This window comes from Hipposideros armiger, unplaced genomic scaffold (genome assembly GCF_001890085.2).
Source record: "Hipposideros armiger isolate ML-2016 unplaced genomic scaffold, ASM189008v1 scaffold_94, whole genome shotgun sequence".
Lineage (NCBI taxonomy): Eukaryota > Metazoa > Chordata > Mammalia > Chiroptera > Hipposideridae > Hipposideros > Hipposideros armiger.
Window position 1 is genome coordinate 1,279,220 of NW_017731444.1, and position 14,558 is coordinate 1,293,777.

Below are 14,558 nucleotides of genomic sequence, written 5' to 3' on the forward strand. Positions count from 1 at the left end.
GGGGAAGAGCCAGCCTCCTTAGGTTCAAACCCTGGCTCTGCCATGGGACACTAAGGAAATCACTTAACTTCTCTGTGCTTTGGTTTACTCATCTGTAACATAGGGATAACAAGAGTTCTACCTTACATTGTGGTTGGGAAATTAAATAAATTAATAACTGTAAAGCACTTATCATATTACCATATTACATAGTCAGTAACAATACATGATATATTGATATTAGCTCAGGGGTTAGAAGTTGGGCTCTGAAATTTGAGTCCCAGCAACATCACTCATTAGCTGTGTGACCCTGTATCAGTTACACCCCCTCTCTGTGCTTTGTCTATAACAGGAAGTCAATAATGTTACCTACCTCAAGTTGTGAGGTTTATAAGAGTTAATCAATGAAAAGTGTCAACACATAGTAAATACTAAATATTATATGATTGTCATTTATATTATTTATAAACTAATGGAGGGGAGGTAAGGAAGCTAATATTTATTGAGCACCTACTACATACTAACACTCGACATGAATCATTGGGCAAGGGTGTTCTAGGACAAGCACATTAGCTTTCTGCATTGAGAAGAGGAGGAAAGTGATGTCCTACTTGTCCAAGATCCCATGGGTTGTAAGGGTGACCAGACCCTGATGTGCAATGTTTAGGGCGGGAAGGAAAGACCCAATGCTTAGTGAAGGACTGCATGTGCCAAGCATGAGGCTTGGGGCACCATGACTCCCTTTCATCCCCACAGTAACCCTGGCTCGGGGTATTATTGTTCCCACTGCACTGATGACAGGCCTGAGACTCTCTAGATGAGTGGTTTGAATTCCCACAGCTATGAAGTGGCAGAGTTGATTCAGACTCAGTTGTCTGTAGGAATTCTACTTACAAAGGTGTCTTGGGCACCTTCTGTGACTCCTTACAGAATGACTCTCGCTGAGCCAGAGAAACAAAGTCTTTGTGTCTATTTAAAATCCAAGAGAGAGGACCCAACGCTGAGATCATTGCCAAGCCCGAGGGCCACAGGTGGTTGTCTCCTAGGCTCCTGGGGCTAGGGGACAGACTCACAGACACAAGGACACTCAACACCCACAGGGGTCATTGTTACCCAGAAATCTTTATTACAAAAATATTTTGCAAGCCAAAAAGTTTAAGTTGCAACTATATACAAAATGGGGCCTGTTTCCTTCCCAGCAGTCTTAAAATAAACTCCCAAAACCACGCTCCTTCCGAACTGTTGTTTTAACCTCTTCCTTTTCCTGGGGTTCGATACACAAGGTACGAGCATCTCCAGGCTGCCAGGCTGGAGCTAAATCTACACGGCTTCCTTGGCCTCATTCCTTTAGTCCCCTTCCAAAATTCAAAATAAAATTAAATTAAAATGGCACCAAGAAAACATTCTTTTAAGATTCTATGTGCATGTGTGTATCTGTGTGTGTGTGTGTGTGTGTGTGTGTGTGCGCGCGTGCTCACACACATGTGCTCTCTCTGGGCAGAAGAGAGGGAGACAAAGGTTTACAAGCCAACCTTTTGGAATTTGGAAACAGCCCGAGCCAGGTGGCTGGGCCCCTGCGCTCCCACATGCCACAGAGAAACTCTGGCTCGTCGGGCCAAAGCTGCCCACATGGCCCGTTGGCTCAGCTCATTCCTGGATATCAACATGTAAAACACCAAATCACTGTCCCCCAGAGAGCCAGGTCTGCGCTAAGCTCCCGGAGTTCCACCTGCAGGGCATGCTGACAGGCAGGATGGCTCAGCTTTTCGCTCTGATGATCCCTGGGGCATCGAATGGCTGAACCCAGGTGGGTGGGTGGTTGGGTGGGGCAGTGAAGATTAGGGTCCAGCTCTAAGAGCTGATCAGGTACAGGTGAAGACTGAACACACACACAGCGTGCAACATTTGCTTGCCCTCGGCCCAGCCAGGCCCCCACACCAAATTGGAAGGGTAGGGGTCAGAAGATAATGGGTCATAGCCTCTGCCCAACCTCCTGAGACAGAGGGACAGGAAAGCAGGTCAGTCCTGGCTTCTCAGCTGCCCAGTCCTCCTGGCTGTCTTGGATGTTTTCCAGTTTGATCCCAATAGGGTTTGAGAGCAGAAATGCAGGATTCCTCCTGCAGAGAGCAGCTCAGAGAGCTGGAATGGGGGAAGGTCTCTAAAGGAGTGGGGGAGATCGCCAGGCAGGGATTCCTTCCCTGCATGGCCCTAAAGTGCTTGTGAGCGATGGCGGGGGAGGGGCGGGGAAAGGCGTCTTTCCTCTCCCCTCCTCCCAGGTGAGAAGACTGAGGCATTAGGTCTCAACAAGACTGCATGGTGAAGGAGGCAGCCTGGAGAAGCACTGGCCGGTTTGGACTTACCATGCTGGGGGCAGGAAGGCAGTAGTACCAGCCACGTAGCTCGGCTGAGAGCGTGGCCATTTAGTCCTAAAGAGAAGGCTAAGCGTCTCCATGGAGCAGCCAAACTGGAACCTTCTTCCCCATCCGCAGGGCTCTGGGACGTGGAGGAAGTCAGTTTCTGCTGTAGGATCTTCCCTCCAGGAAACCAACTGCTAAACCTTAAACGGCACAAGACCCAACCATGGACTTCAACACATGACAAAGAGCCAAGATAACGCTGCCGTTGTTTTAAGAAAAACAAAACAAAACAAAACAAAAAAAACAAACAAAAAACGAAACAAAACACCACAGATCAAATTTTCTAACACCTCAGTTTCAAGATTGCACGTTTCACATTTCTCAATAATTTACAGGCGTCCACAGCGAGATGTTGCTGAGTTAGTGCTAGCTGGAGGAAGCAAGCTCGGGTCTAGAAAGGAGAGGCAGGTCCACGTGGAGTGTCACCGTCAGGACGCTGGGTCTTCAAGGAGTCTCAGAGGGCAGGAGGAAGAGGGTCTTGTTACTCAGTCCTTGTGATGGTGGAGGGCTCCTCGGAGGGTCCTTTCGTCCCCAGGGATGGGGGAGGCCAGGACTGTTGGCAGCAACCTCACCGAGTCTCTGGATGCGGTCTCAGATTTTTTCTCCCCAGCTTCTGCATGGATGGGGCAGTTCGATCTAACGAGAAAACTTTTCCCAAAACCACAGTTGGGTGGTGGTGGTGGTGGGAGAAGAGGAGGTGGGGGTTTTCTCCCTCCTCATCCTGGAAGATCAGGCTACAGAGCATCAAGGAGGCCGTCACGGGTCACCCAGAACATGACCAAGGCCCACGATTGATGGAGAGAGGCATGAGAGTTTTTGGTCCTCCGGCGGCTCTGGCCCGTTCCCTGGCTGGTCTGGCAACATCAGTCTCCATGAGTGGCAATGTGGGAGGCTGTGGCCACCCTGGAAATGCTGGAGAGCCAAGCGGGTTGGGGAGATAAGAGCCAACCTCATCCTTGGGTCCCAGGACCTGTGCCACCCTGGTCCTCTGGAAACTGGGCTGACTGTCCTCATTACGCCTGCTCCACGTGGGACAAGAAAGCTCGTGGACACAGACCCAGAGACAGTGTAGGCCCTGTTCACTTCCTCTTGACCTGGACGCTGGCGTACTCTGAGTAGGATGGCTCGGGCTTGGGGGCTGGCTGCTTATGGGCCCGGTTGAGGTGGACCATGTCCAGGTCGGCATAGGTGAGGGTGTCGTCGGGCTTGGGCGGCGGGACAGCCTGAATGCTGGCATATTCCGTGTGGTTGTTTGGCTCAGCAGCCCGGGGGGCTGACTTCTTCCTCTTGGGCAGGTTCAGGTCTGCATATGTGATGTCGTTGTTGTCCTGGACCTAAAGGAGACGGAAAGAAGGCGATTCTGGAGCCCCAGCCTCCCACCCACTCATTGGGACCATGTCTGGATGCTTCTGTCTCCTCTTGGCACCCACTGGCTCCGCTCTCCTTCACGCCCAGCTCCTCTCTGGCCACAGCCCCCCAGCCTTACCCTTCTAATCCACCACCCTCCTCACACAGCCTGGAGAACCTTCCTAAACGCTCAGTATGGTCACCTCAAAGACCTGACTCAGTGTCACCCCCTCCCACAGTTCTGTCCTGCCTTGTCAACGCTCCTCCACCTGCCTAGTGTCCACCCTACTCCTTATACTCATAATGAAACCCAGTCCACTCTGCACATTTAAGCACAAGCATCACTTCATCCTGAAGTGATGGTCCAGGGTCTGGTCCAGGGTTCCTTCTCTGTGCTTCCTCAGCCCAGTGTTTCTCCATCACAGCACCCACCACCTAGGAGTGTGTCTGTGTGGGGGTTTTGAGTAGATACTGATCCCCCAGTGGGTGGGGACATGCTTTCATTTACTCGTTTATTCAACAAGTATTCACTGGGCATTTGTCATGTTGCAGAAACCAAGGCTGGTACAGAAGAAGCCTGATCATTGTTGAATGAATGAATGCAGTAATTTCAGCCCCACTCAAGGTGAAGCTGGGGACTGGGAGACAGAGATAGGGACATGTGAGGATGAGACACTAAATAGCAGGGTGGTAAAGGTTCTGTAGTCAGAAGCCTGGAGTTTGAATCCCGGATCTCTCTAGCTGAGGAACTTTGGGCAAGTCACTTAACCATTCTGGGCCTCAGTTTCCCCACCTGTAAAGTGGGGGATAATAATTGTGTCTATCACCAGGGTCGCCGTGAGATGAAATCATCCAAGGAAAGCTCTTAGAAGGGAGTCCGGCACCTACTGAGAGAGCACGTATGTTCAATAAATGGCCGTAATCAACAGCCACTCAGCAAACCTGAACATCTATCTCCTATGTGCTAATCTTATCTAATCCACCACTGAGCCTTAAAATTACCCATCAGGAGTGATAAACTTTTCTCCTTCAGTGCCCGGCACCTATGCTGCAGACGCAGAGAGGAGCTGCCGACAATGGGAACTCCTGGTTGGTGCACAATAATAGCCACAGATCTAAGTTGCCAACAGCTTATAAGTACCGTGCTATCACCTGGACCACCTTATTGAGGCCCTGTCACAACTCTGCTTGGTAGGCAATTTTGTAGCCCATTTTACAGGTGAAGAAACTGAGACCCAGGGAGGTGAAATAATTTGGTCAAAGTCACACAGCTGGAGAAGCATCACAGTCAGCTGGATTCTAAAGCTGTGGTCTGATCACAGTGCTCCTTCATCCCAAACCCTGCGCGCTCACACTGCTCAGAAACCCACACCAGCAACATTAAATCCTCTCCCTGGCAAGGGCTGGCACCTGGCATCAGGAATCCCAGACACAAGGCTCTAAGTGCCACAAGGGCTGGGTTGTGAGTGCCCTGCTCACTGCCCAGGGCCAGGCACATAGTAGGTGCTCAGTAAGTCTTTGCTGATTGAATTTTACACAGGTTTCAGTGGCCAGCTCTTTTTACCGTCATGCTTTCCCTGGAAGGTTCCAGAAAGAAAAGTCCAGAGGTAAAATGACGGGGGAGAAGGTCTCCCTATCCCATGATTGGAAATTGTCTTATTTGTCTAATTACCACCCAAGTTCATGGCCAGGGCCGCTGGGGGGGCCGCACTGGGTCAGGAGAGCAGCCACAGCGTTTTGTCCTATAAACATTGTGCCTTTCACCAGCCCTGACTCTCTTCAACAGATTCCATCTACAATGATGACAACAGCCAGGGAAATGTCAAGGACAGCTGGCGCTCTCTTGTTCCAGGTTCAGGGCAGGGCCTGTCTTGTTACAAGACGCAGGGGAGCCCTCTGCCTCCGAGGTCTGACAGCGTTAGCCGGCAAGGAGCAAGGCTAGGTTTCTCGGAAACAGGCCAACCGTGCTGCCTGTGAAATCTCCTCAGCAGTGATGAGGAGACACTGCCAGCGGGAGGGAGGGTGTCCTTGCAGGAGGTAATTAATGACACAGGGTCTGTCCATCAGCAAAGGCAAGAGAGGCGCTGGCAGCCCTGTGTGTAGTCCGTGTGAGGAACAAGGCGGAGCTAGGAGTGAGCTGGGAAGGGTGCTCCTGCTGGAGGGACCGGCCTGGGCAAAAGCTCGGAGGCAGGATGGCACAATCCACACTAAGGAAGGCTGCAGCCTGACTCCATTTACACAGAGCACATTGCGAAGGGGGGCCCCACCCCCGGAGTTGTGCAATGGGTGGTGCTGAGTCAAGGAGGCAGAGACAGACTTTCCTGGCTGGAGCCGAGAGGGAGAATGTGCAGAGGACAAGGCAAAAAGGAGGAATGTAGCGATCCTCCACCCTCCGCACCCTCCCGCCCTGGGGAAGGAGTCTTAATTTAGAACAGGATCTGCAACTCTGGTTGATGTGAGAAAATCACACCATCGCGTGTCCCAGGAAAGGCACCTCACCAAGGATTGTACCTGGGTTGCTTCTCTGGCGTTCTTCTCAGGCTCATGCAACCTAAAAAGGAAAGAGACACACAGATAAAAATATCCCCTCTATCTCAAGTGCTCATGTAAATTGATAAGAATAACATTGAGGCTCCACTTCCTATATGGGTGGAGGACATGATGAGTGGTTCACAACAGAAATACAATTGCTTATCAAATGTTTGGACAAAAGGGTCAGTCTCACTAAAAAGGAATTTTAAGCAATGCACTGTCAAATTTTTTTTTTAAACCTACTGTATCAGCAAGGATCTTTCAAAATTATAATACTCGGTGTTGGGGAAGATGTGGTGAAACTGGCACATTCATACATTGCTGGTATAAATCTTTTGGGAAGCAGCTTAGCCAAATCAAGAGTAGGAAGCTGTTTGCACCTTTTGACTCATAATTGTATTTTGGGGATGGGGGGTAGGAATTAAAAATATAAAAAAAGCTTTATGCGCAGAGGCATCTATTCCAGGGAAGGGTGGGGGAGGGAGGTTTACATCTTACAGCTCTGCCAATTGTGACTGGTTAAAGAAATTAGGAGTGGTAGGCTCATAGATAAAGATTTAAAAGGTTTATGAAGAGGTTTCCTTTTTTATTACAAATGATTACATTTAAAAGATGAATGAAAAAGCAAAATTCTCAGTGGAATGATCTCACTTATGAAAAATGTGTAGATAACACTGGAAAGAAACACAGTAAAATGCTAACAGCAGTGGTCTTCGGGTGGTATTTTTTTCTTTTCTTAAAATTTCCCACATTCTCCAAATGTTCTATATTCTACACATCTAGGTGTTATCATTAAACAAAGAAAAAAGAAGGGCCGAGCGAGTGGCTCGTTGGTTAAGAGTAGGCTTGGGAGCGCAAGCTCTGAGCAGCAGGACTGCCGGTTCGGATCCCACATGAGCCAGTGATGCTGCGCCCTCTACAGCTAAGATGATGAACAACAGCTCGACCTGGAGCTGGGCTGCTGTGGGTCGCTGGCGATGGCGTAGGCTGCAGTGAGCTCCCGTAAGCTACTGTGAGTGGCTGGCAGCCGGCATGAGCTGCCAAGAGCCGCTGTTAGCGGCTGTGAGCTGCCATGAGCCGTCCAATGGCCAGCAACCCATCTGCCTCAGCCGAGAAGAGTGCAATGATCACAATACCAACTTGGGCCAGTGAAGCAATATCCCCTACAACTAGACTGAAGAACAAAAGGACAGTAACTTGTCTGTTCCCATTCCTCAGTTCCCCAACGCTGTTTCCTCCCCCAATTCCCCAATAAAATCTTTAAAAAAAAAAGAAAGAGAAAAAGAAAAAGAAAAGAGAAGAACCAAGTGCCCTGGTTAATCAAAGAAGCTGTTCATGCATGTGATTCTATAATTGGAGGCCGTGGCTTGGCTCACTGCAGGGTCATGGTCAAGGTAGTGAGCAGACCAGAGCCACTGGTTCTGCAGGAGTTGTGTAAAATCTCCAGCTGGCAACTCTGGAGATGTTAGCCTGGATAATGTCATAAATGAGCAATGGGGCTTGGCAGCAGGGTTATGAATGGATTTGGCATGAGTACTTGGCTCAGAAAGCAGTTCTGGGGCATGACAGGCCCCACATGGCCACAGAAACGGCCCTCCAGGAGCAGGGACAATGTCTGGTAAGGAAGGTCGCTCAGATCTATACACACCCCTCCTGCTTCCAACCCTTCTGGCACTCCCACTGCCTTGGGTTTGAGTCCAACTCATCAACCTGCTTGTAAGCCCCATGGGGTCTGGCCCCTGCTAACCTTCCTCTCGCCTCATCCCCGCCGCTCCGCCCAGACACATTCACTCCTTTGCCCTCATTTATCCACTTACCCACCCACTAAATATTTCAAGATGGCTACTTTAATGCGATGCACTTCGTGTGTCAACAACTGTCCTGCATGGCCCTTTTGACCACTTTTTTTCTTGGTTAACTTCTGTGTATCCTTCAAGTCTCAACTATGGTGTCATGTCCTTGGGGAGGCTTCTCTGGCTATGCTGGCCTGGCTGGGCTGCCCCTCCAAGACAATTTCAAACCTCCTTGCACATCTTCCCATCTGGTTTACGCGTCTGTCTGTCTGCCTGCCATGCTTCCTCACCACACGGGTGCTCAAAAAGTGTTCAAAAGCAACTTGGAATGAATGCCAGTCAGGCTGCCCCAGGGCCTTTGCACTCTCAGTTCTCCTTGCCTCTTCATCTAGGTCACTCCTTCTCTTCCCTCAGATCCTGTTTCAAATAGTCCTTTCTTGGGAAAACCTTCACAGAACCTGCATTCTCAGAACACTGGGTTCCCTTCTTTCAGAGCAATATTTCCTACAGGAAGAAATTATCCTTTTTTTTTTTCATATTTGTTTCTCCTCTCGTCTCTCCGATCTCAGTGAGTGGCTCTGCTATTACTCACCCCTGTGGTCGGGCTAAGGAAGTGGGAACCCTCCCTGAGTCTCCCTACTCCTTCTTTACAACCCATGTCTAATCCACCACAAGGCTTGTTGACTTTGCCTCCATAGGACATATCAAACCCAACCACTCCATCACTCCCATCATCCCAGCTCCCTAGGTTCCTGAGGTGCCTCCCTGTGTCCCTGAGCACCATTCCACATGTAAAATGCATAAGCGATGTCCATCTTTTTTCCTGGCTCAAAACCCTAACCGCTTCTCCCCACACGCTGATGTCCACCTCCATATCCTGACTGGCGAGGAGACCCACATGAGCAGTTTGCTCCAACTGCTCCAGGCACCCATCTCTCTCCCCCTGGCTCACTCCGCTCCAGCTGCCCTGGCCTCCTCCATGGTCATGAAAGTGTCCAACTGCTCCTGCCTCGGGGCCTTGGCACTGGCTGTTCCCTCTGCCTCGTCCACTCTGGCCCCAGATATCCCATGGCGGGAGCCTTCTTGTCCTTTAGCTGTCTTCTAAATGTTACCTCCTCAGACCAGCCTTCCCTGATCATCCATTGCACCCCTCTCCTGCTCTGCTCTGTACCCAGCTTTATTTTATTTAGTCAGCACCTGCGTCATGCTGTGTATTAACCTCCCGGCTTGTCTGCCTCCCGATGGACTGACCGTGAGCTCAATGTGGGCAGAGACGAGGCCTGCCTCCTTCACCACTGCAGCCCCGACACCTGGTAATGGGCCGGTGCCTCGTTAGCTCACCACCGACATTTGTGGAGTGAATGAATGAATAAACATCTCTCTCATGGCATCAAAAGTGCCATGAAACCTGGGCTTGTGTTTTTTTTTTGCTCCCCTTTACAATCCTCCAGCTTAAGGCCTGGCACAGAGCTGGGCTCAATCAGATGAATAAATGAAAGGATCAGGGAAGCCCTAAATATTCCAAGAATAAACGCAGTGAATGTCTGACAAGCGAACAAGTAGCCAACCGAATGAACCCCAGTGCCCAATTAACGGAGCAGACACATTTTTCTGTCGTCTGAGCTGGGGAAGATTACAGACGATGGTCTGCCTGCATGTTCCAAACCCAGGGAGCTGGAAACAGCCAGTCCCCCCACCAGCCCTGCAGCCGGAAGGGCCCTTTGAGCTCAAAGCGGCGGCACCCCCCCCCTTGGCACCCTCCCTGTGGTGCTCGGTGTTACCCATGCCACCGCCACCATCCTCTGGAAAGCGTCTGATCCCAGCCAGCCGAGCAGAAGCAGCTGCTACATGGGAAACCACCATTACCGCTCACTAGCTATTGCTTTGCTTTAGAGAGATGAAAGGGAGCAAGTGATCTCACGGCTCCCTGGGTAAGCTCACGCTGAAAAAATAAAATAACAGGCAGAAAACGGTTGGCTTCTCTGGGGAAAGAAGAAATAGGCAGCAAGAAGCCCGGGCACAGACAAAAAGTGTCAGCTTCAGTGTCAGAGACATCTGGGTGGGAGTCGCAGTGCCAGCACTTAGGACCTCGGGAACCTCACACGACATCGCTGAGCCTCAGTTTCCTCAACCACACACAAAGACAATAATAACCTTCTAGAACAGAAGTTCTCAAAAGTCTGGCTTGGGAGCAGCGGTATCAGTGCCACCTGAGAACTTGTTAGAAATACAAATTCTGCATCAGAAACTCTGGGGGTGGGTGGGGACCAGAAATCTGTGTTTTAATAAACCCTCCAGAAGATTCTGCTACACACTCAAGTTTGAGAACCACTGTTCAATTAAATTGGGATAATAGGAAATCATAGGGTCTTTTGTGATCATTAAAATCACCAACCGGCTGATAAAGGTAAAGGCATAGGTCGGTTCCTGGAACACAGTGAGTCCTCGACAAATGTTAGCTGCTGATGCTGTGGTCATTATTACTGTGGACACTGCCCTTTTCTTCCAGAACTTATTGTCTAATTGAGGAGATAACACAAGCTAAAAAAAAAAATGACAACAATAAAAACAAAACAAAAAAGGGAGATACTTGAATATTTGGGGCCGTGAAACCACCAAGAGGGAGAGTTTTAGGGATTCAGAAAAGGAGGAGGTGGGGATTGCTGCAGCAGTTTGGCATGGCATCCATTCATTTATTCATTCATTTGTTCATTACTGAGCACCTATTCCATTGTAGGCACAGTGCCATGTTCAGCAGCTATTAGCAGTGAACATGAAGGACATGGTCCTTGCCCCCAAGAGGAATGGGTTATAATCTGGGGACATGTGCAGAGACAGCTTGAACACATCAGGATGTCAATACAGGGGCACCAGGAGAGCTCACAGGAGGAGCTCCTGGTTCAGAGGGAGGTAATGCCCTTGCTGAGTCCAGAAGGAAGAGCAGGAGGTAACCAGGTGAAAGGAGGGGTGCCTGCGCGAGCTTCCATGTCTCACAACTCCAGGGGGTGCTGTTCCCAGAGCCCACTGTAACTGCTTCCCCCCAGGAGTGGTGGAGACCTCGGGTGGTGCGTGAGCACATCTCAGGGAGAGGGGCCAGCGCACAAGGGCTGGGAGGAGAGCGAGGCTGCCGCACGTGGTGCACGAGTGAAGGGAGTGCAGCATGGCTGAGCCACAGAATTTGAACGCTGGGGAATGGCTGGAAGTGAAACTGCCTAAGTCAGCAGGGGCTGGATCACGAGGGGCTTGAGGGCCTCAGGAGGGCATCTGAACTATCTTGAGGGCCACGAGAACCACTGAAAGTTTTTAGGCAAAGGATGGAAGCCATGTTGTGCCCTTGAAAAAGACTGTACTTGCTGTGCACACACACACACGGCACCCCACTGCCCCCAACCTTGGGATTGTTCTTGACTCTACATCCAATCCATCAGCAAGTCCTCACGGCTCCAACCCCGAAACGTATCCAGAAGCTGACCATTTCTCAGCCCTTCCCACCACGCTGGTCCAGGCCACCATCATCTGCGCGGCCCGTTACAGCAGCCTCTGCCCTGGCCTCTCTGCCTCCTTCCTCACTTTCTATAGCCTGGTCCCCACACGACACTCAGGGTGATACTTCTAAAACAAAAGTCAGATCATCTCCCTGCTATGGCTTCTCATCCCACTGGGAAGAAAGCCCAAGTTCTAACCGCCACAGGCCCTAGACCACTGGCCTTCACTCCAGGTCCCTCCGTTCCTGCTCTGGAATTCTGAACGCCACAAAGCTCTAAACATTTCAGAGCTGTGCAAAACCCATTTGGTGGCAAAATCTGAACCAACATGAAGCTATTTATAGTTGTTGTTTTTTATTGCCCTTAGTATAGATGTTCGTATATTTCCAAGCAGGCACATTCACGTGGTAGATCGTGGGGTGCTGCTTTTACTCCACCGGGGTGAATATCAGGGGCCTTTTTAAAAGCTGAAAAGTCTGGATGAGTCACACATCTGGCTGCACGGGCTTCAGCTAAGAGGCTGTGGGCCTGCAGCTCCCTGCCCTCGTCTCCTGCCCTTCCTTGCTTCTGTCGCAGCCACACAGGCCTGGTCTGTGCCTCCTGGCACATCTCACCTCGGGCCTTAGCCACCCCTGCTCTGTCGCTCAGCACACACCTCTGCTTCACAGCTCCCTCGCTCAGGGCCCTGCTCACACCCCCTCTTCAGAGGAGGCCCCTTCCCCTGCCTAAGATAGCCATGCAACAAATCTCCATCCCTTCGCTGTGTTTGATTTGTCACCACCTGACATGACACTATATATCATTTTGCCTCTACGCTTACTGCCTGCTGCTTCTCTCTCCGGTGTCTGAGTTTCATTTAGGTCTCGTACTGACTCTTGTTCACTGCTGTATCCTCATCACCCAGAACAGAGCTGGCACATAGTAGGGACTCAGTAAAAATCACTGAAAACATGAATCAATAAACTAATGCACCACCTGTGATGTAATATCATCGCCTTAGCCTCTGATCAGGGCATGGGTTTCAGGAGGGCACACAGGCTTCCTATCCTACCCACCCAGCATTCCCAGGGCCACCCATGCCAAGGTACTCAATAAATATTTAATGAATGAAGGAAAGAGCAAAGTATACAACTTGGATCTGAGGGCGGCGTGTGCAGGAGGAGGCTTCTGCCACAGTCCAAACAGGATTTGAAAAGAGTCTCGCTGTCTGTGGACAGCACACAAGAAATCAGTACCTCTCTGTATGGAAATCCATTTAAATCCCCTCATTTGAGACCGTAATTAAAAAGGGGCCTGGCACAAGAAGCTTATAAAGGAAAGGCATAGAAAGGTTGGCTGGCACAGGTGTGAGGGTCAGTGGGTGTGGATTATGCTTTGCAGTGTTGGGGGCTGTCAGACAACTAAACAACAACTGGAAAAGCATCCTAGTGCAGCGATGCACTTACCTTGTAGAAGAAGTGGAGCCCTTGGCTGAAAGACAAAAGAAACAAAAGCTAGTTATTTAACTTAGAAACATATTTTTCGTATGTAACTTTTTCGGGGGGAGAGCAAAGGTTTGCCTACAGTGACATTGGGAGAAATTGTTGAGATCATATCCTTCCAACCACAGGAAGCCCTGTGCTTACCCCAATGAAGTGGTCCATTATCATTTATCGAGGAAGACAAGTGGCTGGGCCTTCTGGCGTTCTCACTGCTGGGAATTGCCAAAGGTCATATGCAAAAGCAGCCCTCAGCCTGGGAGGGGCCACCTGCCCTACCTCTGTGTGGGCTGCACTTTCATTCACTACATGCCTTACCTGAGACCCTAGAGCAAGCCTGGGTCCCAGTCCGGGCCGCTCGGTGCTGGAGAACATATTCTAGCAGGGCTGCGAGCTGGGGGAGCAGGTGTGAATCCCACTTCTGTCACCAACTTGCTTGCTGTATGCCCCTGGATGGGTCATTTCCCCTCTCCGAGCTTGGATCTCAGCTCTCTAACTCAGGATTATGCTGGACACGCATTTATTTTCATGTGACCAAAAAAACAGTCTTGGGAGGACATAAAGGGTCCATCTGGTTCAGAGATTTTTAAACCTGTGACATGGGGCCTCCTACAGAGAAGCCACCAGGGTTCAGCCACCATTTGACTCAAATTTCACTGCAAAATTGTAATTAAAGAGCAACATGTACACTCAAATGTGCTCGGCACCACATGTCAACAGGCTGGAGGCTGCCACAGTGCAAGAATTCTCGCTGCCAGGTTAATGCTGGGTGCCTGGGCAGGTATCGGATTTTTAGGTGAGTGGGCACCAGTTGGGAAGGTTGCAGCTCAGCATCTGATGTTTGAATGGAGGCTGATGGGTTGAACAGTGTGAGGCACGAGTCATCTCAGCCAGTCCAATGATAGGACACCAATTCTTCCTGTTTCATACCAAAGAGACTGAGTGACTCCTTAGGGTCACAGGCCTTGTAACTAGAAGTGTTGAAATTATGGTATTTTACTATGAATATTGAGGTAGAGGATGGGCGGACCCATCCAGGAACCAATGAGGGAGAAGGGTGATGTGGGTCCCTGGGGACTCACTGCCAACGTTTGAATCCTGGCCCCACCACTTACCAGTTGTGAGCAAGCTCTATGTTTCCCATGCCTCGGTTTCCTCAGATGTAGACGGGGTTAGTAATACTACTGCAGAGGCCTGTGGTGAGAACAGTGCCTGGCACATCGGATCTGAGCGAGTGCTAGTTGTCACTGTCAGTGGAGCCTAGGTTTGAGAGCCGGGCTCTGCACATACACAGACCCACCACTCAGGGGCTGGGTGGCTTGCACCCGTGTCTGGAGCTCTCCGAACCCCCATTCCTCCTCTGGAACACCCAGTCACTTATGCCTAAGCCCACAGTAATGAGCTCGCATACACCGGGAGGGACATGGTGCTCAGGGATGAGCCTCTAAAGGGGGCTGAGATTTCACTGATGGCCACTGTGAATGCTCCATCTGATGGGCAGGCTTGTCACCCTTGATGGGCAAGGGA

At 50.4% G+C, this 14,558-nt stretch overlaps 1 protein-coding gene across 9 annotated transcripts in view; it reads right to left on the reverse strand.

Annotated features, from left to right (window-relative positions):
• Nucleotides 1-1,082: 1,082 nt before the first annotated feature.
• Nucleotides 1,083-14,558, reverse strand: part of LOC109384431 (tyrosine-protein phosphatase non-receptor type substrate 1) — a 45,024-nt gene continuing 31,548 nt past the window's right edge. For 8 of the 9 annotated variants that reach the window (XM_019645768.1, XM_019645773.1, XM_019645772.1 and 5 more), the window contains 3 exons: nt 12,999-13,023; nt 6,243-6,294; nt 1,083-3,730 (listed from right to left, as the gene is read on the reverse strand). In XM_019645768.1, the coding sequence (XP_019501313.1) occupies nt 3,476-3,730; nt 6,243-6,294; nt 12,999-13,023 (332 nt within the window). In that variant the 3' untranslated portion in view covers nt 1,083-3,475. The remainder of the gene's footprint in view (nt 3,731-6,242; nt 6,295-12,998; nt 13,024-14,558) is intronic. The other variant, XM_019645769.1, reaches the window with a different exon arrangement.